Source organism: Mesoplodon densirostris, chromosome 2 (genome assembly GCF_025265405.1).
Source record: "Mesoplodon densirostris isolate mMesDen1 chromosome 2, mMesDen1 primary haplotype, whole genome shotgun sequence".
In the NCBI taxonomy this organism is placed as follows: Eukaryota; Metazoa; Chordata; class Mammalia; order Artiodactyla; family Ziphiidae; genus Mesoplodon; species Mesoplodon densirostris.
In genome coordinates, this window is record NC_082662.1 from 33636597 (window position 1) to 33660664 (window position 24068).

Sequence of the window (24068 nt, forward strand, 5' to 3'; positions counted from 1 at the left end):
GATAAGAAACTACTCTTTATTTTAAACAACTTCATAAAATTATTTTCACATGTCCCCACTTCTTGCCTTTCATCCTCTTAGTTGAAAAGTCTTGAGAGGTGAAAGAAAAATCACAGAGGGTAAACTTTGCAGCACTAACGAAGTGCTTCCCTCAAGTATAGCTACCCATTTCTGCAAACTGGCATTCTGCAGAACAATCTTCCAAAAAGTGTTGCTAGGTTTTCATGGGATAAGGGATTGGGGGTTAAGACGTCCATGCTCAAATGGCGTGGGAAACGGTAGATTAAGGTTAGTCTTCTTTACTGTAACAGGAATTTTCAGAGTCCTTAATATTCTAAGGTGGGTTGATCTTCAAGAGGAGAAAAGGGATATGGAATACTCCCTAAGCTTTTTGAGCACTCTTTTTTTCACAGAACACATCAGAAGCAGTTTGAAGTGTGCGGTAATCTCAAATTTTTGAGATGGAAGTTAGAAAGCCTGATCTCTTCACATTCTTCTTCCCATTCTTTGCTAGTGCCAGCAATAGAGTGACTCTAGAATCCACACCACTAGCCATATTTAGAAAGGGCAGGTTCATCAAGGATGGAATGGAAAGAACCAACTACCTCCTCCTATTTTTCTTTAAACCTCCCCCGCCCCATCTAAGTTAAGCAATATATGTACACTTCCTCCCTTAAGCAATCCAACTGGGTGCTATTTCCCTCCTTTTGTGACAGAGCAACAAATTCATCACTACCCGAGGAGACAAAAACAAGTGCTACCAAGGCAAGATGGTGGGCTGCCCGAATTTGTCTAATAATAGCTAAGATACCACAGAAAGCAACACACTCAAAGAGAGGAGGACAGCCTCAGGAAATTATGTGGACACATCATCCAAGCAATACTTCTCCAAGCACTGGTCAAATCTCCACCAGCACAACTGAGAAAGCATTTATGTGAATACCTTAGGCCTGGGTACTGGCCTCTTGGTTTGAGATGTGGCTAGATTTTCCTGAGAAAGGCATCTGCCTTAGACTCTATCTCATTGGTTTAGTTTGTTTAGTCTCTTCCGGGCCTGGGCACAGTTCTGCCACTGACCTGCAGCCAACTCCTGATTCCTAAAACAGTCTGACCACATCAAAGGGTTGTAAAACAATCTCCATGGCTATTAGCTAATTAAACTTGCATTCAACACCATATGCTGATAGGATGAGGCAAAGGATAAGATTCCTATCTTGGATCTTCCCAAGCAGGGCATGTTAGACGGTGACAAGAGAAGGATTAGTTTCTAGCTGGATCTGAGCTCAGGCTTGGCCATGGAGGGAACTGGTTTGGAAGTGTGAGGGGTTCCCTGAGCTCTGGTGCAAACTACAAGGGTTTCACTCAAGGAAGGGTATGATGTGGGCATAAAACCATGTTTCAGACAGTTGAAGATGGTCCCCTTCGAGAGCCAGGAACACCAGCTGTCCTGCGTCGTCCATTGCCTTTAGCCCCAGGCGGTCCTGCAGAGAGAAAGGCCATAATTAATCGAGGCTTAATGAAAAGCTTCATAGTGAAATCGTAAAGAAAGTTAACTTGAGATATATTCTCAAAATGCAGTCTTTTCTCTTTTGAGTATTAAAATTTAGGTGTATTGTTGAAAATGCCAAAAAGGATACTTCCCTCCAGTTTTTTTCCTAAGCATTAAACATGTATGTGCAATTGAAGTTATTCTATACAGTTTTATATTCTGCTTTCTGAAAAGTTTCCCCAAGCTTCTGGAGGACCACCTATGAGTGGGCAAGCCATGGGCAAAACTGCCTCAAAATGTCAAGTTAAGTGGGACTGAGCTAAAGACAGGAGAACATTAGCTAGATAACTTACAACAGATCCAACCCTTAGATAACAAAACTCAGACACTTTCATATCCTGCCGCTGAACACATCATGACCCACAGCTGGGGTGCTGAAGAACAAGTATGGGTGGGAAGATGAGCAGTTACGATGGTGCCAGAATGTAGCTACCATCAGTTTGAGTTTCATAAGTTCTTAGTTGTAATATCCAAAACTCTTAACAGATCCTAGCTTCCCTGTCCTTTTACCTCACCCAAGATGGGGCCACCAGATGCAGGAGAAAAGCCAAGAGATGACAACTGGCCTCTGAAATTACTTGGAGGAATTTGAATAGAAAGAAGGCAAGTGGTTCAGACATAACACTTCTGCATTTTGGGGAGAGTATCTCCCAAGATAAAAGCCTTAAGAGTACGGAAGGCCTCAGAACTGGAGGTGGTGAAATGCTGCCACCTCTGCTTGAGAAACGGGACCTATTGCTGAACAAAATTCACAGCTCTGTTCCTCTCAGTCTCCTGCAGGAGGAGCTCGCCGTGTCAGTGCCTGATTTAAAAACAGGACTTGCCATCTATTGTTTTAAAGTAACAGCCCTCTATGTTTCTGTCACACGTGGGGGCTTCTTGGATTTGTAGTGGACGACACCTCAGCAAAGGAAGCTGGTTCTAGACTTGTTATCAGAAGGAAGGAGTCAGAGATGATGTGTCCCCTGTACATGCCTGAAAACATGACGTACAGGTCCTTCAACCTTCAGGATGTAGGCTTCGGTAAACCAATGCCTGATAAGCTAGTGCAACAATAAACAGCCTAACAAGCCTCATCCACATCAGACATGAGTCAGATGCCTCTTGAGCACCTGCTGTGCTGGGGTGTACAAGACAAGGTCTGTCACCAAAGCACCTAGCAGCTTCCGGAAGCAGGAGCTGAAAAGGACTGCGCCTCTCTTCCCCAGTTACCTGTGTGTACAGGGTGCTCTCCTGTAAGGGAATGGTTTCCTTGGCTTGGCCACTTCTGTAAAATCCAAACCACTGCAGGAGAGAAGGAAGAAATGAGGTCAGATCAGACACATGGCGCATACTGCCAAACTGGTTTAGGACTGGCTAGTAGCTAAGACTACCAACAAACTGAACACCCTAACACTGCAGCAAGGAGGGAAAACAGCGTGTCTTGAGTCATCTCTTCTTAAGGGTGGGTCCTGAGGTATGACTTAATCATTCCAAAGAGCTTTCCAACTCCCCAGAATTACTGCTTCCTACAATTATTGAGCACCTACTCTGTGAAAATCCTTGTGCTGAAGTCTAAACATTCAAAGATTAATATGTATACAGTCCCTGTTTTCAAGAAGCTCTAGTCCAATGCACAGAAACAACTAACTGTTCAGCATGGGGGTCAGCAAACTTCCATAAAGACCAGATACAAAATATTTCAGGCTTTAAGGGCCACGTGATTGCAGCTACTAAATGCTGCCATTGTAATGCAAAAGCTGCCACAGGCAATATTTCTGAAATGAATGTGGCTGCATTCTAATGAAACCTTATTTATAGACATTGACATTTGAATTTCATGTAATTTTCACATCATCAAATATTCTTTTCACTTTTTTTCTACCATTTACAAATATCAAAACCATTTTTAGTTTGTGGGCCATACAAATGCATGTGGCAGGCTGGATTTGGCCCACAGGTGAAGTTTGCTAGTCCCTGGTGCTCTGACACAATGTGATGAATGCTGATAGAACAGAGGCTGATGATTCTTTAAAAGGGAGCAAAGGCAATTCCCTGGCGGTGCAGTGGTTAGCACTCTGCGCTTCCACTGCAGGGGGCGTGGGTTCAATCCCAAGTCTGAGAACTAAGATCACGCATGCTGTGCGGTGCGACCAAAAAAAAAGCAGGTGGGTGGTACCAAATTCTGCTTGGAAGAGGGGTGGCATCCTGGAGGAAGTAACATTTGAGATTGGCCTTGACAGCTGAATAGAAGCTTGTCAGGCGGAGAAGCCCACAGAAGGGCGTTTTAGAGACTGAAATGCATGAACAAAGGAACAAAGACACAAAAGAAAAAGCACATGCCAGGCCCGGGGCATTTCAAGTAGTACAGTATGGCTTGATGAGAGAGGATATGAAGTGGTCATGAAGTTAAGATTAAGTTGGAAAGACAGGTCAAGGCAGACCTTGAATGTGAACCTCAGCAATTTATAGACTTTGGACTCATAGTTCTGAAACTTTTTTGGATCATGGATCTCTGAAAGTCTGATAAAAGTTATAGACCCTTCCTCAGAGGGTGCAACTACAGTTGACCCTTGAACAACATGGGTTTGAACTGCTCCAGTCCACTTATACGTGGATTTTTCCCCAATACTGTGGACACTGAGGGCCGACTATAAGTTATATGTAGACTTTTGCCTATGTGAAGGGTCAGCGTACCTAACCCCCACGTTTTTCAAGGGTCAACTAAGTTTGCACACAATTTGGGGCGGTTGGGGGGCTACAACCCTCAGTGTCCCATTTATAGACCTCAGAACCCCTGCTCTACACAAAGGTGGGTGAAAGGGACTGACAGTTTTTCCCAGCAGGCAGCTGTGGGCTTTTGTTCGTTTGTTTCTTGTCTTTTTTTAGTTTAGCCGCACTCGGTCTCTGTGGTGGCGCGCGGGCTCTTCCTTGCGGGCTTCTCTCTAGTTGCGGTGTGCAGGTTTCTCTAGTTGTGGCATGTGGGCTCCAGGGTGCCGGGGCTCAGTAGTTGCGGTGTGCAGGCTTCTCTCTAGTTGCGGTGCGCGGGTTTAGTTGCCCTGTGGCATGTGGGATCTTAGTTCCCCGACCAGGGATCAAACCCGCGTCCCTTATATTGGAAGGTGGATTCTTAACCACTGGACCACCAGGGAAGTCATGCAGCTGTGTTTTAATGCCATTTACTCTGATGGTCTCCTGGCATGTTGTGGCCTAAGCAGCATCTCACCTCAGAATCCACGGGGTCCACAATGGAATCATTGAGGAATTTCACCATCACAAACTTCTTCAGGGCCATCAGGTTTTTCTTGTAGGACTCATTGACACCCTGGAGAAAAGGCGAACAGTAAGTACCTCAGGAACACCACCATCAGGTTATAGCTGGGGAATTAAAACCTTTCAGTGCTCTGGTCTCCCTGACCCTGGGCCACCATGTTTCTTCTCCATGGTATGGGCTGCTTTTCTAGCTTCCTTCCCAGAATATACCAGGTACAGCCTTTTCTTACCATCCTATCTGACTGACAATGCTCCCACCAACCATGGCATACTGGTGCCACCATGAATCCGTCACTGCACTCCAAAGGCCTCCATCACATAGGTTCAAGGCTTCTAGCCAGAGAAAGCCAAGGCAAAATAAGAAACTACAGGGGCTTCCCTGATGGCGCAGTGGTTGAGAGTCCGCCTGCCGATGCAGGGGACACGGGTTCGTGCCCCGGTCCGGGAAGATCCCACATGCCGCAGAGCAGCTGGGCCCGTGAGCCATGGCCGCTGAGCCTGCGCGTCCGGAGCCTGTGCTCCGCAATGGGAGAGGCCACAACAGTGAGAGGCCCGTGTACCGCAAAAAAAAAAAAAAAAAAAAATAAGAAACTACAAACTCTGAGTGGTGCTGCTATACTATTCTATTCCCACCGCCCCCCTTCAAATTCTGTTTCTGTTTGTTTTAAACCTCCAGATAAGCCCAATATAAACTGAGCCATCTAGTTTACCAGAATCTCCCAAACCACGCTCATCTTTGGGACACACTCAGTCCCCTCTGCAGTCTCTCTTCTAAGTAAATTACTCTTCTGAGAAAATATGACCCAAAAAGGATCCACTAGAAAGGCTTCCCTCAGTAAGGCAGCAGCTGAAGTTCCATGTAAGCCAGCCAGCACCTGCTGAGCTCACTCTGCTGCTTCAACACTAGGAAAGAGGAAGAACCTACAGGAAGAAAGCCACATGAATTTCAGCCTCCCTAAAAGGAACTGAATCTCATAAGCATCGCCTCCCAAAAAACAGAACTTCTTGTTTCCTGGATTCTGCCTGGGATATTCTGAATAAACGGTCACTGCTAATCTGTTTATAATGCCCCAAACAGGAAAATGAATGCACATCTATGGTAGCCTGGGTTGGGTGCTTACTCTCTCCTGATTAATATCTGCCAAGAAGATGCTGCTGTTGCGGTATATGTCCTCCTTTATGGGGTCGTGCCAGTATTCTGCTTGCACCAGGCTGTGGGAGGAAAAGAAAGAAAGGTGACCAAGCTGCACTTCGGTCAGCACTCCCGGGGCATGCCCCTGTGCACAGGCCACCAAGAGACTTCAAAGGGACAAAGGACCAGAGCCTTCTGTTCCCTCTGCCTGATCCATTTTTTCTTAGCATCTCCTATGCTCCTTCTCGTTGTTGAGATCCCAGCTTAAATATCTTTTCTTCAAAGACCGTCTGTCCAAAGTAGGCACCTCCTCCATGACTGTCCATTGCTGCCCCCGTTTCTTTCTGCCACGAGCTTAGCACTGTTATCTAGTGCATCTGTTTACTTGGAGACCCCCTTTCCCCAAGTATACAGAGTATGTTACCCTAAATGTCTTATTCTCCACTGTATCTGCAAGACTTACAATGGGGCCTGGCAAACAGTAATAGTTCAGTACTTGATTAAATTATGAACAAAGTATTTTAAGTGCGACTACAACTTAGAGACAACACAACCACTGCAATACTTATAAATAAAGGAAAGAGAAAGCTAAAGTTGAATAAATATTTTCAACACAGCACCGCTTGTGGCACCAGCGCAACCCTGCCTACTATGAGCTGAGCACTGCACTGAGAGCTTCACACTCCATTGGTCTAATCCTCACAGCAACCCTGCAGGAAAGCACTATTAGCCTCACGCCGGAGGTGAGAAGAAGTAGGCTCAAGGACATCCAAGGCCACACAGCTGGACAGTGTAGCACTGAGCCTCTCCAACAACCCCCTAGAGAGAGAATATGGAAGGCCATGTCTTTTCTTTTTACATGGCTGAAGATGTCTTTATTTTCCCTTCACATTTGATTGCTACTTCCAGGTTCAGTAGAGAATTCTACATTGGAAATCATTTTTTCTCAGAAGCCAAAGGTACTGCACCACTGCCTTCTAGCTAGTAGTTTTGCTGTCAGGGAGTCAGTGTGTGGCCTCACGGGGGTCTGCTGTTTACCCCCAGTGTTCTGACACTTCATGGGAATATACCTGGATGTGGGTCTTTTTTCACCCCTGACTACTTGGTGAGCCCTTTCGATGTGGAAACTCATGTCCCATAGTTCTGAGAAGTGTTCTCATATTTCTTCTTTGATAATTCCAATCCACTCTTTCCTCTGTTCTCTTTTTGAAACTCCGATCAAGCAGGTATTAGACTTCTTGAACGGCTTCTCTAATTTTACCTGTTCCCCCTTTTTTTCTACCTCATTGAGATTTTGTTCTAATTTCCAAGAAAGTGCCTCAACTTTATATTCCCATACCGCTAACACATTTTTGTTTTGGTTATCTTATTTTTAATTTCCAGGATCTCTTTCTCTCTGATGATTGGTTTTATTTGCATTCTCTTCTAGCATCATGGATGATCTCTTATCTCTGAAGATAATAATACAGGCTTTTTTTTTTTTAAGGTTTTCTTCAGCTCCTTGAATTGCCATCTGTTTCTTCCAAGTTCCTTTTTACTTTTTGCTTGTTTTGGTTTTTCATTTTGGAAGCTTTCCCCAGATGTCTGACTGGGGGTCCTTGGCTCACTGTTCATATTTAAAGAAGCTGACTGAAAGTTCTTCACGCAAGAACAGAGCTTATCTACTGGTGGCTTGACTACGTGGTAGTCAGGAGGAGTCCTAACTTCCTGAAGGATTCCAAAACATGAACCTGTAGGTCTTTTCTCTGGGACCAATCAGTTTTTTCAGAGAGGGATCCGTCAAACTTCTGCCTAGCAGGTAATAAGCCTGGCTGCTATCATTCTAGGAGCAGAATGGGACGGGGTGGGTTTTCAATATGGTGTCTTACCATTGTCAGGTGCTTGTTATCTCGAAGTCTGGTACTACTTTTTTTTTTTTTAATTAATTTTTTTGTTTTCCGGCCACGTGACACGGCACGCGGGGCCTTAGTTCTCCCACCAGGGATCAAACCCATGCCCCCTGCAGTGGAAGCATGGAGTCCTAACCACTGGACCGCCAGGGAATTCCCCTGGTACTTCTTTTTTTTCTTTCTTTTTTTTTTTTTTGCGGTATGTGGGCCTCTCACTGTTGTGGCCTCTTCCGTTGCGGAGCACAGGCTCCGGACGTGCAGGCTCAGCCGCCATGGCTCACGGGCCCAGAAGCTCCACGGCATGTGGGATCTTCCCAGACCGGGGCAAGAACCCGTGTCCCCTGCATCGGCAAGGGGACTCTCAACCACTGAGCCACCAGGGAAGCCCCCCTGGTACTTCTTTAGTCAAACTGCTCCAGAAAATAAATTTGGCTTCTCTTGTCAGGGAGAGGAGCAGTCACTTGGACGTGCATTTCAGGGAACTAAGGAGTCTGATCATTGTTTATATAGATTTTCAACAAAAAGTCCCATGCACTTACTCTACCTTCCAAGGTATCTTAGGCATCTAATTCCTGAGTCTTTCTGGGACTGTAAAAAGTGAAGCTGGTTCCTTCTTGTCAGTGTGTCCCTCCACAGACATAAAGGTTTCAGAATTTTCTGCTCTGCTAAAGCAGTTATCACTCATTAATTTGCTTTCTTTCAAAAAAAACGTTGACATCTTTTATTATCTCTTCTCTCCTCTCCTGTTCTCTTTGCCCTTGTGGGTTTAGCACTTTTTATTCTTTTGCTACCAGTTTATTAAAGGTTAAGAAGGAAGTGAAGATAAACACATCCATGTACCACTTTTAATCAGTACTTAGGTGTCACTGTCCCCCCACCCCCCAGCTGACTGCTCCTCTACAGTCAATAATAATTCCAATTGTGTTTGGTTCACCAAAGAAGGAAACACAAAGAAAGAAAAGGGTGGATTCTTTCTGAGGCATCTGGGCAATAGTTAGAAGAATAAAGAGTAAAGAATAAAGAACAATGTAGTTTAAACAGATCATACATACCCATGAGAACAGAGAATGTTTGAACATAAATAACCAAGCTGTGACTAGTCAAACCAAGGAAGGGGTAAAGCTTAGCAGTGGTTTGAGTTGCCTGAGTGGGTAGGAGGTGGAGATATAAAGTCTCTTAGTTTCCTTCACTGACCATCAGGTGGCACTGTTGACCCAAGACAGCTTTGTAGCTACACGTGTAGCCAGCCAATGGGTAGGAAAGGAAAAGAGAGCTAGCTACAGGTCTTTTCTACAGGCCAGTCATTCACAAGGCTGTACCTTGGACAGGCCTTCAAGGAAGTGTTGTATTGAAGAGCTGCTATCAAACAAGAATCATACACTTGGAAGACCCATAGGATAGATACCAAAACCATACTAGTTGATCCCAAATCTCAGTTATCACCCAGAATACTCCAGACCTACTGAATTCAGATTTCTAGGGATGGAGCCCTGGAATTCATTTTTAATGAATTTCCCAGGGGGTCTGATGTATAATTTAAGTTTGGAAACAACTGAAGGAGAACACACTCTGAAAGTGATTTTGTATATTTTTAAATACCCAAACACAGGTAGCTAAGGACATTGACGTAGGAGGCTAATCCCTCATTGCTGACAACAGAAAGAATCTGTCCTCCAAATATTAACAGCAATTCCTTGGGCTTACTACTTTCTAAAGACTTTTTTGGTTTTTTTTTTTTTACAGATGAAAATGTATTGTTGTGGGGACTTCCCTAGTGGTCCAGCGGTTAAGACTCTGCACTTCCACTGCTGGGGACCAGGGTTCAATCCCTGGTTGGGGAACTAAGATCCCACACGCCTCGTGGCATGGCCGAAAAGTAAAAAAACAAAAAAAAATATTGTTGTAATTACATTCTTCTTTTATAGAAAAATGTCTTCCTTTCCTTTAAATTAATATTAGAGCAGTTTTAGGTTTACAATAAAATGAAGCAGGTAGTATAGACATATTTACAATAAATATCTCATTTGAAAATCACTAGCAACTACTCCTAGAATCACGGTTAGCATGAAAGTCAGCATGATATTTTCATTAGTGACAGTTCTGTGTCCTTTTCAGCTAACCATACATACCGTTCTTGTATAGCTTTGTTGTAAGCTCCAGCATTCAGTGTTTTTCTGATCAAGTCACAGATGTGAGAGCTCTCTCCTGGGCACCGAGGGAGTCCAAAAACACCTATAGTAGTAGAAGACAAATATCCATGCCTTCAGTAGTCATGTACTGAATACCTACTATGTGCAGGGCATTGCAAGAAACAAAACCAGAACTAGACCCGGATCTTGTTCATTTATTCCTCAAGAAAATAATGTTTTGAGAATTAATACTATAACCAGCTTCCTCCTGGTGTTCCCACACTCTTTTCTGCCTCAGGACCTTTGCATCTGCTTCTCTCTGGAGTATGTACTTCTCTTACTGCTTCAATGGCTGGCCTCATTCTCATCTCTTGGTTCTTGGTTTAGAGAAGTCATACCTGAGTGCCCTAACTCAAGCAGTGCCCAACCCCAGTTCCTTCCCTTCCCCCAATTATACTTGCATCCTCATCATCCTCATTAATAACATTTTGGGGGACACCAGACATACCAGTTCTAAGCATATATTGGCAGTAATTAATTTAATCCTCACAACCACCCTGTAGAGTAGAATCATTTGCACCATATTACAGATAGGAAACTTTTTTTTCTTTTTTAAAGGAAACTTTCAAAGAGAGAGGTTAGATACCTTGTCCAAGGTTAGACAGTAAGTGATGGAGCCAGGATATGAACACAGGCAGTTTGGCTCCAGAGCCCACACCTTTCACCAATACAACCATCATTCTTCCTATTATCCTATTTTTTTTTCTTTACCACAGTTACCACTATCCGTATTTATTTTATTTGTTTACCTATTTCATGTCTATTCTCCCCCCCCAACTAGAATGGAAGTTTCATGAAGGCAGAAAACTTGTCTGTCTTGTTTCTAGGTTTTTAATAAATATTTGTAGAATCAATAAATGAATGATAAAGCTGTTCCTACCAACTTGCATTTAAATAATACGTGTACTTTAAAAAAGTATTTTCCTACCTATTATTTCATTTCATCCTCTGAAAAATTCCCACAAGATGGGCAGGGTCTTATTTTAGTTTCCCTCATCTGTGAAATGGACCTACGATACCAAATTACTTGTCCATCAGTAACCGTTAATTGGGTGAAGCCAGTTTCCTGATTATAAGGAGAATCCGTCTGTCCCTACACCCTACCAGCTAACAGTTATATCCATCAGAACAGAGATAACGTTCTATCCCAAAGACACATCTTCGCCCAAAAGTAAATAATTCTGTCTAAATAGCAAACCTGTTGTTTTCTGAAAGATTTAATCTCTACTGTTAATTATAAAATTAACAAAAAGCCTAGACACTATTCTTTGCCTAAGTCTAAATTCAGTAGGACATTACCCATGTCAGAAAACAGGAAAGGTTGTTGGGGGATTTCCCTGGAGGCACGGTGGTTAAGAATCCGCCTGCCAGCGCAGGGGACACGGGTTTGAGCCCTGGTCCGGGAGGACCCCACATGCCATGGAGCAACTAAGCCCGTGCACCACAACTACTGAGCCTGCACTCTAGAGCCTGCGAGCCACAACTACTGCGCCCACACGCCACAACTACTGAGACTGCGTGCCGCAACTACTGAAGCCCACGCGCCTAGAGCCCATGCTCTGCAACAAGAGATGCCACCGCAATGAGGAGCCTGTGTACTGCAACAAAGAGTAGCCCTGCTCACTACAACTAGAGAAAAGCCCGCACACAGCAACGAAGACCCAATGCAGCCAAAAACAAACAAATAAATAAATTTTTTAAAGAAAAAAAAAGGAAAGGTTGTTGGACTTTCCTAACTCTTAAACCACCACCTGTTACGTGGCTGCAACCATCTCACCTCCATGAAATCATGTCAATTAAATTAGAGAGAAGTAGGTGGTAACCTAATGATTCATCTGTGTTCCAGGCCTCTGGAATCCTATTTCGTCATCTCTCCTGGCTAATTTGTTATAAATTAGAAAAACAGGATTTTTGCAAGGATGGCTGGCTTCTTGTACAAATAGAGCTGCTAGAATTTTTTAAGCGAAGGGGACAAAGTTACCTTGATGTTGTCCCCCAAATGATATGAGATTGATCATAGGAGGTGATGGGCATCTCTGAGCCACTGCCCTCCTGGAGAAAAAAAAAGGATTATCAGTTCCAACTGTCAGATGGAAATGTATCATCAACAATTAACTTCCCAGATTAAGCTACTTAATCCTCTGTGGCTCCCCAAAGCCACAAAGTTTCAGGACTTTCCTCTGATACCGCCAAACAAATCTTTATACCTTCACAGAAAATAAGTTAAGCTCCATAGAACTTCTTCCATGGGGATATTTTAGAAGAGTTTCCCTTCCAAAATAGGTGAAGATTCCAAAAGAACTGAATGGGTAGATCTATCTGAATCAAAGGAAAAAAAATCAGTTCCATGTAAGTGATATAACAAAAAGGGACTTACAGAAATTGGCCTCCCTGGGAGAATCCCATAGCATTGTAGCCTTGCTGCAATTTAGGATCCTTAGCAAGAATCTGACACACCGTTGTTACTTGGGAGTTGACATTCAAAAAGAAGCTGTTCTCCACGTCCTAAAAGAAGAGCCACGAGAAGTGAAAGGATGGGGCTGAAAACTATCACTGGCACCTTCTCTAAGAGCAAACTTGTTTAGGTTGGTACCCTCACAGAAGCCACTCAAGAACTAAAGTATCACTGTATGATCTGCTGCTAAAAATACAAGGTTAAGCATCTTAATAATATATTCTATGAAATCAGTCAGCCAACCTTCAAAGGAACAGAGCCGTGAGGGGCCTCACCTCGACCAGGGTCTTCCCAATCTCTAAAGACAAGACGTAAATTCCAGGTATTTTCTTCTCGACCATTTTTTTAATAGTGCCCATGCTTAAGGGATTACAACAGCTGTCTCCTAGACAACAAAGGCAATCGTGGAAACTCATGAGTAAAAAAAACATTATTTTTTTTAAAAAACTTCTGTGCTTTAAAGGCATTAATGAAAATGTGAAAAGACAACATACAGAATGGGAGAAAATAGTTGCAAAACATATATTTGATAAGGGTTTAATATCTGGAATATACAAAGAACTCTACAACTCCACAACAAGAAGACAATCTAATTAAAATGGGAAAAGGACATGAACAGACATCTCTCCAAAGAAGATATACAAATGGCCAACAAGCACATGAAAATATGTTCAACATCAGTGGTCATTAAGGAAATGCACATCAAAATCACAATGAGATACCACTGCACAACTACTAGGATGGCTTTAATTTTTTAAAAAATTAATTCATTTAAAAATGGAAAATAACAAGTGTTGGTAAAGATAGGGAGAAACAGGAACGCTTTACATTGCTGGTGGAAATGTAATATGGTGCAGCCACCATGAAAACAATTTGATGGTTCCTCAAAAATTTAAACATACAATGACCATATGACACATCAATTTCACTTCTGGATACATACCCAAGAGATGTGAAAACGTATGTCCCTACAGAGATTTGTAGAAGACTATTTAAAGCAGCATTATTTGTAATAGCTAAAAGGTGGAAAACACCCAAATGTCCATCAATGGATGACTGGATAAACAACTGTGGTGCATATATACAATAAAATATTATTCCACCATAAAAAAGGAACAAAGTATTGACACATGCTACAATGTGGATGAACCTCGAAAACATTATTATAAGTGAAATAAGCCAGAGACAAAAGGTATAATTCCTTTTATATGATACATCCAGAATAGGCAAATCCATTGAAACAGAAAGCAGACTGAACATTTCCTGGGGATGATGGGAAGTGGGGGCGCAAGAGTGATTGCTTAATGGGTACAGGTATTTTCTGGGGTGATGAAAAAGTTTTGAAACTAGAGAGAAGTGGCGATTGCACAACGTGAATACACTAAATGTCACTGAATTGTACATTTTAACATGGTTAATTGTATGTTATAGGAATTTCACCTCAGCAACAACAAAAAGAACAACATTTTTTGCTCAGCTCATGTTTATCAGGTAATAACAAACTTCAAAAGCCCACAGAATATAATGGGGACACCAAATTCACAACTGAAAATAAGCAGGGGTGCAGATTCCCTTATCATCTAGAACATTTGGGGTTAATAGACTCAAAAGCACTTTGGAATCTGATCTCTCTTTAGGGCCAGGACTACAGTAAGACAAGTAAAGCGCCTAGGACACAAAATTTAAGGAGGTGCTAACTCTTGCATTCATGTAAGTGCTGGCCGTGAACTTACATTTTGCTTTTTTTTTTTTTTTTTTCCTGTTTCAAGGAACCAGAACTAAGAATAGCAAGCAAAGTGGCCGCTGAGTGGGAGAACTGGGCTGAAATCATTTTCCATTTTGAACTTAATCATCCCATTTTCAACCTGAGAATAAGCTTAAGAATTTTTTTTCAAAGAAGGAAAAGGCCTTAAGCATCTTTGATTTCTTGCACTGAACTATAATCGTGGGTTACTTAACTGCCTCCCACACAGAGTGACTGTGCTCTGGGAGGGCACGGAGCTCCCCTGTTCTCCTTTAACTCCACTGTAGTAGCCCCAGGCCCTGGCACAGAGCCTTGAAAGAACTGTCTCTATTTACTGACTCTAATTCCTCTCTCAACATTTTTCTTTAAGCCATTTCAAAAAGGCTCTCACTCTCACCACTCCCCTAAAAGTGCTTTTGTCAAGGTCATTAGTGATGTTCCTATTCCTAAATCCAATAACCAATTCTCAGCCCTCATCTTATTTGACCTGTCATCAACATCTCACAGTTTTTTCTCCCTTCCTCTTGAAACATTTTCATGTGGCTTCCAGGACTCTGCCCTCTCCGGACTCTACCGCCTCCCTAGTCGTTCCATCACTGTCTCCTTTGCTAATTCCTCCCCATCTCCTCAACCTCCAAATGCTGGGACTGCCTCAGGTCTCGGCCTTTAGACCTCTTCCCTCCTCTGTGTACACTCACTCCCTAGGTGATCTCGCCCAGTTCCATGGCTTTAAATACCAGCCATATGCCAAAGGCTCCCAACTTCAATCTCCAGCCTGTATCTGTCTTGGACTCCACACTCCAAATGCCTCTACATCTCCTGGATGTGTAACAAACAACTCAAATTTAGTAAGTCCAAAAGCAGACTCTTGGTTTTCATCACAAATTTGCTCACCCTACAGGCTTCCCCATTTTGGTAAAATGACAACGTCATCCTTCTCACTGTCCAGGCCAAAACCCGTGGAATCATCCTTGACCCCTTTCTCATCCCACATCTAACCTGCTAGCAAATCCCATTGGTTCCATCTTCAAACTATATCCAAACTTTGACCACTTCTCAACATCTCCTCTATTACTAAACTGTTTCAAGTCACCATCACCTCTTATTTAGATTACTGCAAAAGCTTCCTAACTTTTCTCCTTGCAAAGGTCCATGACCTCCTACAATCTATTCTCAATATAGCAACTAGACTGCTTTTAAAGTGCAAATCAGATCATGTCACTCATCTGCTCAAAACCCACAAGAACTTCCCATCTCATTCTAGCCAAAGTTCCTACAGTAGCCTTAGTAGGCCCAACAACATCAGCAGGCCATCCCCATCCCCTTCCCATCCCTGAACTAAACACCTATTTTCTTCTTGCTCACTAAACACCTATTTTCTTCCAGCTACAACGACCTGAATGCTGTTCCTTGAACATACCACCATACCTGACATACTTCTGCCCCATGGCCTTTGCATCTGCTGTTCCTTCCACCAGATATTCACATAGCATCTTCCCTCATCGACTTCAGGTCTTTGCTCAGGTGTCACTTTCTCAGTGAATCCTTTCCTGACCTTGCTCTATAAAACTGCAAGCCCCCACTTGCAGTCTCTATCCCCCTCTCTGCTTTATTTTTCTCCATTGCACGTATCACCATTTGACATATTATATTACATTATATTATTATATTATATTATAGTCTGTCTCTCCCACTGGAAAGTTCTAGAAGAGCAAAGAATTTAGTCTATTTCGTTCACTGCTGTATCCTCAGCATCCAGTAGGTATTCAATAACTATGTGTCAAATGTATAAATGAACTACTGGTGCCTAACAAATCTCTTCAATGTGTGAATGAACAAAAGGATGGATGCCCCGGTTATGCAGCCACAGCCCAGCCTTCCCCGAGCAAGTGTCTGATGCTGCACCCGGACGCCACTGCCATGGGGATTAAACCAGGACACCACGTAAAACCCTACCGCAGTGCACAGCACTCTGTGAGCGCTCACCAAAAGACAGCTCCTTCCGCATCTCCCTTTCCAATGCAGAGTAACCCCCAAATCCTAAACCGTGGGGACTGCCGGGTGCTGTGTGACCACGGTCCTCGCCCTCCACACTTGCACTTTGCAGACGCGAACACAGGTTTGGAGAGGGAAAGAGTCGCCAAAACCTTTTGACTCTCTTCTCACTCCCTCCTTCACTTACCCATCCCATGCCAGATCACCAGAGGCAGCGGGGCAGGCGGGTCAAGATGCCCCAGCGCCAGGGAAGCGCAGGACCCCGGCAAGAAAGCGAGAGCCAAGAGCCACAAGGAGCTGGACGACGCCATCTTGACTCAATCACATGACCGCGCTCCCCTCTCCTGGGCCTGGCGCGGGAGGGGCTGGGCCGCATCCTCCACAGCTCCGCATGGGAAGCTGCGCGGACGGGTGTCTGTCCTGGAGTGTTACCCTAGCGAACAGAGAGCCAGCAGGAATCATATGCAAGCCAACATTTATTCAGCGCTTCCTACGCATCAAACACTATTCTAAGCGCTTTACATCTGGTATCTGATTTAATCCTCGTAACAACGCCAAATACACTTCTCCCCATTTTATGGGTCAGGACACTGAGGCACTGAGCATTTGGGTTTGGAACCAAATTCACAGAGAGTAAATTGGTGGATCCAAAGTCTTTGCTCTTAACCTCTGCATTGCACTGCCTTTGGAAGAAAAGTACTTTGTGGAAGGAAGAAAAGTACTTTGTGGAAGGAAGAAAAGGAGGAAGGACTCAGCTCTCTATCAGAAGTTGAAGGGGAGGGATAATTTCCAGGGTTAATCATGGCAGTGTGGTATTCTCTATCATGAAGGAAAGATAGGACTTCAACAGGCAAAGATGAAATGCGGGAGAAGGACTGTTATGAGCTAAGGTAGACAGGAAAGCTACCTGTTTTTTAGAAATGGCAGAGCTTCCAGACTGACAAGGGCATCTGATGGATGCAAGAGTGATGGGAAAAGCCACTGCCACTTCCTGGTCTAATCTTAGAGCTGGGTTATTGCAGGAAACTCTCATCCACCATTTTACCCTTTTTCATTTGCCTCCAGATTCATTATCTCAATCCACTTTCACCATTTTAGTTCCCTGCTCAAAAATTTTTTTTCAGAAAAACATTGAAATTGTTTAAATGGAGAATATGTTAAGTGAATTAAAGTGTATCCACTATACAATGGAATATTGTGAAGCAGATTTTATAAAGGATAAGGTAAATTTGTATATCGTGACACGAAAAATGTTTTCGATATATTGTAAAGGAAGAGCTAGTAACTGTATTTTTGCAAGAAGTACATGTGTTGTGGTGATGGTTGTACCACTCTATAGTTACCAAAAATCATTGGGTTGTACACATGAAATCGGTGAATTTTATGGTATGTAAAACCTACATTAAAACAGCTGTTTTTTAATCTATATATTCACATGTTTCTAGTGATTTTGACTGAAAGGCCAAAGAACTGACAAGCAAAAAGAAAGAAAATAAATATACAAAAAGATCAGGGAACTGTTAAGAGTGATATTCTTGGGGCTGTATTATGTTGACTGAAAAAAAATGCACAACATGAGAGTTGTGAGTTAAGTTTTATTTGGGGCAAAGTGAGCCCTATAGCCCCGGATGCAACCTCTCAGGTAGCTCTGAGGAACTGCTCCGAAGAGGTAAGGGGCAGGTCAGTATATGTGTAATTTAGGCGAAGGGGATGCATGCAGTCAAACACACATTTTGGCAGAGGGTTGCTGCTAGTGACAAGAAGGTAGCTGCTAGTCAGGAGGAGCAGATGTTTCTGTTAATGATTTCAGTGCTTTCCTGGATATGAGAAGATGCAAGAAATTGGGCTCCTAAAATCTTCTCCCGAAAATATCTAGCTATCTGGAGGGCTGTTCTGCCAGTTTTTTCAAGCGCAGAGTCCCTCATTCCTGATCTCCACCCTGAACTCCTTTCAGGGGGTGTTGAAGGTCAAAGACTGCAGTGGCTAGTGACTTCATTCTTGTAGGGTGACATGATGAGCAACAATTTTTAGCTGACAATTATAAGGAACTTTCATTTTTTACTTTATATGCTTCTGTATGGTTTGAATTTTTATAGGAAGGATACGTAACTTTTATTTTTCCCAGGTTTTCCCCCCAGTTTTATTGAAATATAATTAAAACATTGTATTAGTTTAAGGTAGACAACATGATGAATGATATATGTACAGATACATAAATTTTATAATCAGAAAAAAGGATATATATACATTAAAATTATTGTATTTCTCAGTTAAGATAATGGAATAAAGCTTTTGCATAGACTCTGTTTCCACCAATACCCAAGAAAGTTTTAAAAGTTAAAATTTCATCCACAACAAGCAAAGCGTTACAGCTCAGTATCTTAAATGTCAATAAGCGGCAGTCAAGGAAAGAAATAGAAGATCTGGTCTGGAACAAGCATGTCACAGCTTCCAATCCTGCCTCCATTCCATCAAAACTCATACTGTTAGGTCCATAAAATCCTAGAAAATAACACGTACATATGAGCATGTATTCCAAGAGAGAAGAAAATTAAGTGGTTTCCTTATCTTTTATCTCTTCTCTCTGGAAAAGTGAAAATAGCTACTGGGGAGATGAAGGTGGAGTGAGAAGTGAAGAATAGACTAAGTCTTTAGGTAGCAGTGAAGACTCCAGGAAAGCATACTGAATCGGAGGAGGCTCTTTCCCATAGGAGAGTGAATTCTGGAATAGACACTTAAAACCTCAGAAGTGATTGCAAAAGTTTGTATTCTAACAAAGACTGCACCTCACCTTCCCTGAGTTCTTCTCCCTCCCCTCCTTCAGACAAGCTTATAAGTCATAGAAAAAGTGCATACAGCATAAAATAACTGCCTCAAGTTGCTGTTCATTAGGAAAACCAAACCAGTTTCAGATCAAGTGGGAAGGAATTCAGGAGGCAAGTAGAGAAACAAAAAATTCACCCCAAGTGCTTTGAGCACTAGAATAACCTAAAAAGAAAATGAGCTCAGTAGATGAAATTCAAAAATGAGATAATAAAACAACTGAAAGAGATGAATAGGGAAATTGCACATCTGATAAAGCAAAGACCAAAACCATGTCATTAAAGAACTAATAAATACATCAAAACAGCAAGGAACAGACTAGACATGGCTGGAGGTTGAATTATTGATGTGGAAAAAGGCTTGAAATAATCACAATAAAGGGAAGTGAAAAACACTAGAGATTAAAACCATCAGAGAGAAGCTACTAGATATGGAAGACAGAGGTTGTTGGTATCCCTGGAGTTGAGAACTCTTAAATGGAACAGAAAAAGTATTCAAAAATGTAAGTACAGGGCTTCCCTGGTGGCACAGTGGTTAAGAATCCCCCTGCCAATGCAGGGGACATGGGTTCAAGCCCTGGTCCAGGAAGATCCCACATGCCGCGGAGCAACTAAGCCTGCGAGCCACAACTATTGAAGCCCATGTGCCTAGAGCCCGTGCTCCGCAACAAGAGAAGCCACTGTAATGAGAAGCCTGTGCACCGCAATGAAGAGTGGCTCCCGCTGGCCACAACTAGAGAAAGTCCGTATGCAGCAACAAAGGCCCAACACAGCCAAAAATAAATACATTTATTAAAAAATATATATATATATACAGAAGTTCCTGTAAAATGATGAGTTAATCTGTAGCTTGAAAGGTCAAATATTTGATAGAAAATATTTAACCCTGAGACATATTTTAGTTAATTAATTGAAATTCAGACATCCAGGCAGAAAAAAAGCAAATCGCCTACAAGAAAAAACGTCAGGCTGTCCTCAGATATCTCAAAAGCAACATTCAGAGACAGAAGTGGAGCATTGTCTACAGAGTTCTGAAAGGACAAAAGTGTGATCCAAGAATAATATACCCAGCCGAGATGTCATTCAAAAATAAAGGTACTGGACAGTTCCCACAAATATAAAAGAACTCATAGAAAAGAGAAATACTTGAAAGTGAAATTCAACCAATTAAGAAACAGGGCAAAATTAAGATTTTAAGAATTGAGAAGTCTCGGTAAAAGGATGTGTGATGATCATTGAATCCATTTAAATACAGAATTAATAATGAACACTTGAATGAGTTATTGTTTTGGAGCATATACATGTTATACAGATTAACAATGTAAAATACTATGACTAAGAAATATTGGCCCCATGGGAAGGGGTTATGAAAGATAGGATGAGTGCACCAATGTCCTGATCTTCCACATCAAGGTCAACTGATTTTAACTTAAAACATGTTTTTTGAAAACAGCAGTAAGGATAACATAATATCAAAACCAGTTTTTCTAACCTTAGATTGATATTTTAAAAAATGATAACTCTTGTAGTGAATAAACCCTTATTTGATGTCCAGTTTTTCTTTTAGTTTTTAAAAATTCTGTTAAATTTAACTAAGCTTGAATGCAATACTTTTTAACTTTTAAATAACACATATATTATGATACTATTTTTAAAAATTAGGTATATCCATTAACACACCTATTTATCTATCATTCTATCTGTGTAAAAGCATGGAAAGATTTAGAATGATGTTAACCAAATGTTAATAATTGTTATTTTAGATGGTGGGCTTTAAGGGGTTTAAAATGTTTTCCCTGTGTGTGTTGCATTGCTTAAATTCTTTACAATGAAACTGTTATTTTTTATAAGAACAACAACCGGATTTTTCTTAAAGCAAAGCAAATTGAAAAACAAAATTTCAACACTTCTCCCTAGCCTTCAGGATATGATCGATGATTTTGTCTTCAAAAAAAAAAAAAAAACTGTCTTTCCAAAGCTATCTCCCTTTAGTCTCAACTGAACAGGGCTGACCTATAAGAGATGTTCCCTGAAAATCCCTGCTCTGCTCCTTTGCCCAAATAACTTATACCATCTTGAATGGGTTCACCATCCTTATTCCTGGCAAATACGGTCCATCACCCAAAGCTCAACCTCTGGTCTGTCTCTTCCATTGACCTCTTCAGAATTCACCCCCTGCCCAAGCATTTTTTAACCAAATAGTTAAAGGTATCCATGTAGAGAAGTAGCAGTAGAGTTCTTACTTCCTCTGGATTTGGCTTTAAGAGGAACCATTTAGAATGAGACAAACAAAGTTTTTTCAATTTAAGTCAATTCCAGGTTGTTATTTTAATAAGTAGCTTCTGATGCTTATTAATATTATAATAGGAAGTGAGAGCTTGCAAAGTCCAAATTTCAATGTAACTTCAAAGAGTACTGAAAGTTAATAAGATATGTATACATTCCCTGAGTAGGCAGGGAACAATGAGAACTTAGAGGAGTATCCGAACACTCATAGGTTTCAGTTTTCTTTTTCACAGAAAGAAATGAAAATGCTTTTGTTGTTGTTGTTGTTGTTAAAATACCCAATTTTTAAAATATAAATTTATTATTTATTTTATTTTTGGCTGCCTTGGGTCTTCGTTGCTGTGCATGGGCTTCTCATTGCAGTGGCTTCTTGTTGCGGAGCATGGGCTCTAGGCACACGGGCTTCAGTACTTGTGGCATGCGGGCTCAGTAGTTGTGGCTCACAGGCTCTAGAGCACAGGTTCAGTAGTTGTGGTTCACAGGCTTAGTTGCTCTGCAGCATGTGGGATCTTCCCAGACCAGGGCTCGAACACATATCCTCTGCATTGGCAGGTGGATTCTTAACCACTGTGCCAGCAGGGAAGCCGGAAAATGCTTTCTATAGATTAAAAAAATTTAATAAGGTTGCTTGCTATTAAAAAACATGATTATTCATAACCAAGATCTAGACACCCACTGACTTTTCAATAAAGTAAACAGAGATTTCACCAAGTGACAGCATATTATAATTCTATAAATATTAACTGTAGAACCAAGTAATGTGATTAGATCCTTAGTGATGGAAATATACTCCTATGTCATTAAAACTTTGTAACTCAAAAGGGAGCCTTCTTCCATGTATCAGGATCTTATGGATCTTTAATTTTTTTCCCAAGGTTTTTCACTTTGTTTAGTCTTATACCTCTCTTATTTATATCCCATATGGTCCTCTTTGTTAGATTCCATTTTCATTTTGCTGAAGTATATCTATGAGTAATTTTTCCACATAAAATATATGGTGTTAAGCATTTTGAATTCTACATGCTTCTTATTTTGCCCTCACATTCAGTTGACAGTTTGGCTATGTATAGAATTCTGAAAAAGACTCTCTTCTTGACCAAACTTTAGACAGGCTACTCTGAGCCGTCCTTTTGACTATTCTTCACCCTTGGGCTCAGGACTCAACTTGCCTAGCCCAGTTTTAGCAAGAATCCTGCTAAATTAGTTTAGCAAGAATTCCCCCATTCTTAATATCTGATCACCATTGATATCTGATGAAGTTATTCATTCCCCACCCTTGATGTCTAAGTCCTTGTCCTGCCCTTAGCAAGAATCCTGTGAGGCAAGTTTAACAAGAATCCCCCTACCCTTCAGGTCTCTCCTCTTAGTAGTTTCCATCCACTGACTCCCTCACTCTGCTCTTTGCCAGCTGCCTTTGCTGTATTTGGAGTTGAGCTCAGTTTTACTGAAGCCCCTCTCCCTTGTTGCAATGGTACTAAATAAAATCTGTCTTTACAGCCTTTAACTAGTGTCTGGCTCTATTTCTTTTTAACAATTCTAGATTCAAATAATTATTTCCTCACAACTTTGAAGACATTCATTGCTAATGATGACAAGTCTCATTCCTTTATAAGAGAACCTGTTTTGTTTGTTTGCTTTTCTTCCTCTTTGGATGCTTGGTTGCCCACTCATATTCCTACATAGGGAGTTAGCTTGAATTTCCTCTGCATCTGTGTTTTTCCGATAGGCCTATCCCTTAAATTTGGGCTCTATGTGAGAAGGAGGTGAATATCATATCATCAGGCAGTCTTCATTGTAGCCTGCATGGGGAGTAGGCAGGTAGTCTGGTGACCTCTGTAACTGACTCCATCATGATGATGGAATGCATTATGTGAATCATTCCTGAGTGAAGCTGCTGTCCCACCCACCCGCCCCTTCCTTTTATACAAGATCTACCTTTTGTCAGATGAAATATTCTCTCTAGGAGCCTGCTCCAGTCGAGTCCCCACTGTCTTCAAAGAGCAGGTATGATGTGATTAGCAGACAACCCCTTAAAAGAAAATAGTTAGTTTCTTCCTTTGATGAATGGCTGTGTCAGATTGTCTGTTGGAAATTCACCAGTGGAGTTCAGGTTACTGCCAGTCAATGAAAGGCATTCAGATGACATTTGGAAAGCAAACAAGAAGCGGAAGCTATATATTATTGCTTTCTGGCCAGCAGCAGGAAGACAAGAGGTTTTACAATAGCCTCCAAGTAGTTCCCCACAGACTGCCCGCCTTGGTGCTGCATGCAGGAGTAATCATTGCAGTTCCTAAAACTTCTGACTCTTTGAAACCTAGTGACAAGTCTGAGAGCAAAGGATGACTTACTCTGACCTTCAATCCTCCAGCTCTTCTAATGGTTTGATTAAAAGACTATTTCCCTGAAATAAATTCCTTCCTGCTTGAAATATCTAAAATAGTTTCTGTTTCCCTGACTGATCTCCAACTGACACAGTGACAAAGACAAGGAGAGCTGGGAAGATAAACAGGCTTTAAGACAAAATTAGGGGAATTCCCTGGCAGTCCAGTGGTTAGGACTCAGCGCTCTCACCGCCGAGGGCCCAGATTCAATCCCTGGTTGGGGAACTAAGATCCCACAAGTGACATGGTGCAGCCAAAAAAAAGCAAAAAAAATTTTTTTAAAGACAAAATTGGCTAGAGAAGATCCCATGTGGTAAAGGCAGGAGGTGACAGCTCTGAGAAGAGAGAAGATGAATCCCTGGGGCTCACACAAA

General features: G+C 41.9%; 1 protein-coding gene across 1 annotated transcript; it reads right to left on the reverse strand.

The window, feature by feature from the left end:
• Window positions 1-2: 2 nt before the first annotated feature.
• On the reverse strand, window positions 3-16527 carry PPT1 (palmitoyl-protein thioesterase 1). Its single transcript, XM_060082556.1, has 9 exons — window positions 16393-16527; window positions 12742-12851; window positions 12389-12516; window positions 11993-12063; window positions 9952-10054; window positions 5923-6013; window positions 4755-4853; window positions 2762-2833; window positions 3-1481 (listed from the first exon to the last, which is right to left on the reverse strand). The coding sequence occupies exons 1-9, from the start codon at window positions 16514-16516 to the stop codon at window positions 1359-1361; spliced, it is 921 nt and encodes a 306-aa protein (XP_059938539.1). The 5' UTR covers window positions 16517-16527; the 3' UTR covers window positions 3-1358.
• Window positions 16528-24068: the final 7541 nt, after the last annotated feature.

Excerpts from the sequence above, each read along its gene's own strand:
- PPT1 (XM_060082556.1), bottom strand. The coding sequence starts at position 16,516 with ATGGCGTCGTCCAGCTCCTTGTGGCTCTTGGCTCTCGCTTTCTTGCCG. Across the intron at positions 12,517-12,741 it reads TTGGGAAGACCCTGGTCGAG|GACGTGGAGAACAGCTTCTT; the intron begins GTGAGGCCCCTC and ends CTCTTCTTTTAG. Across the intron at positions 12,064-12,388 it reads TCCCAGGGAGGCCAATTTCT|GAGGGCAGTGGCTCAGAGAT; the intron begins GTAAGTCCCTTT and ends TTTTTTCTCCAG.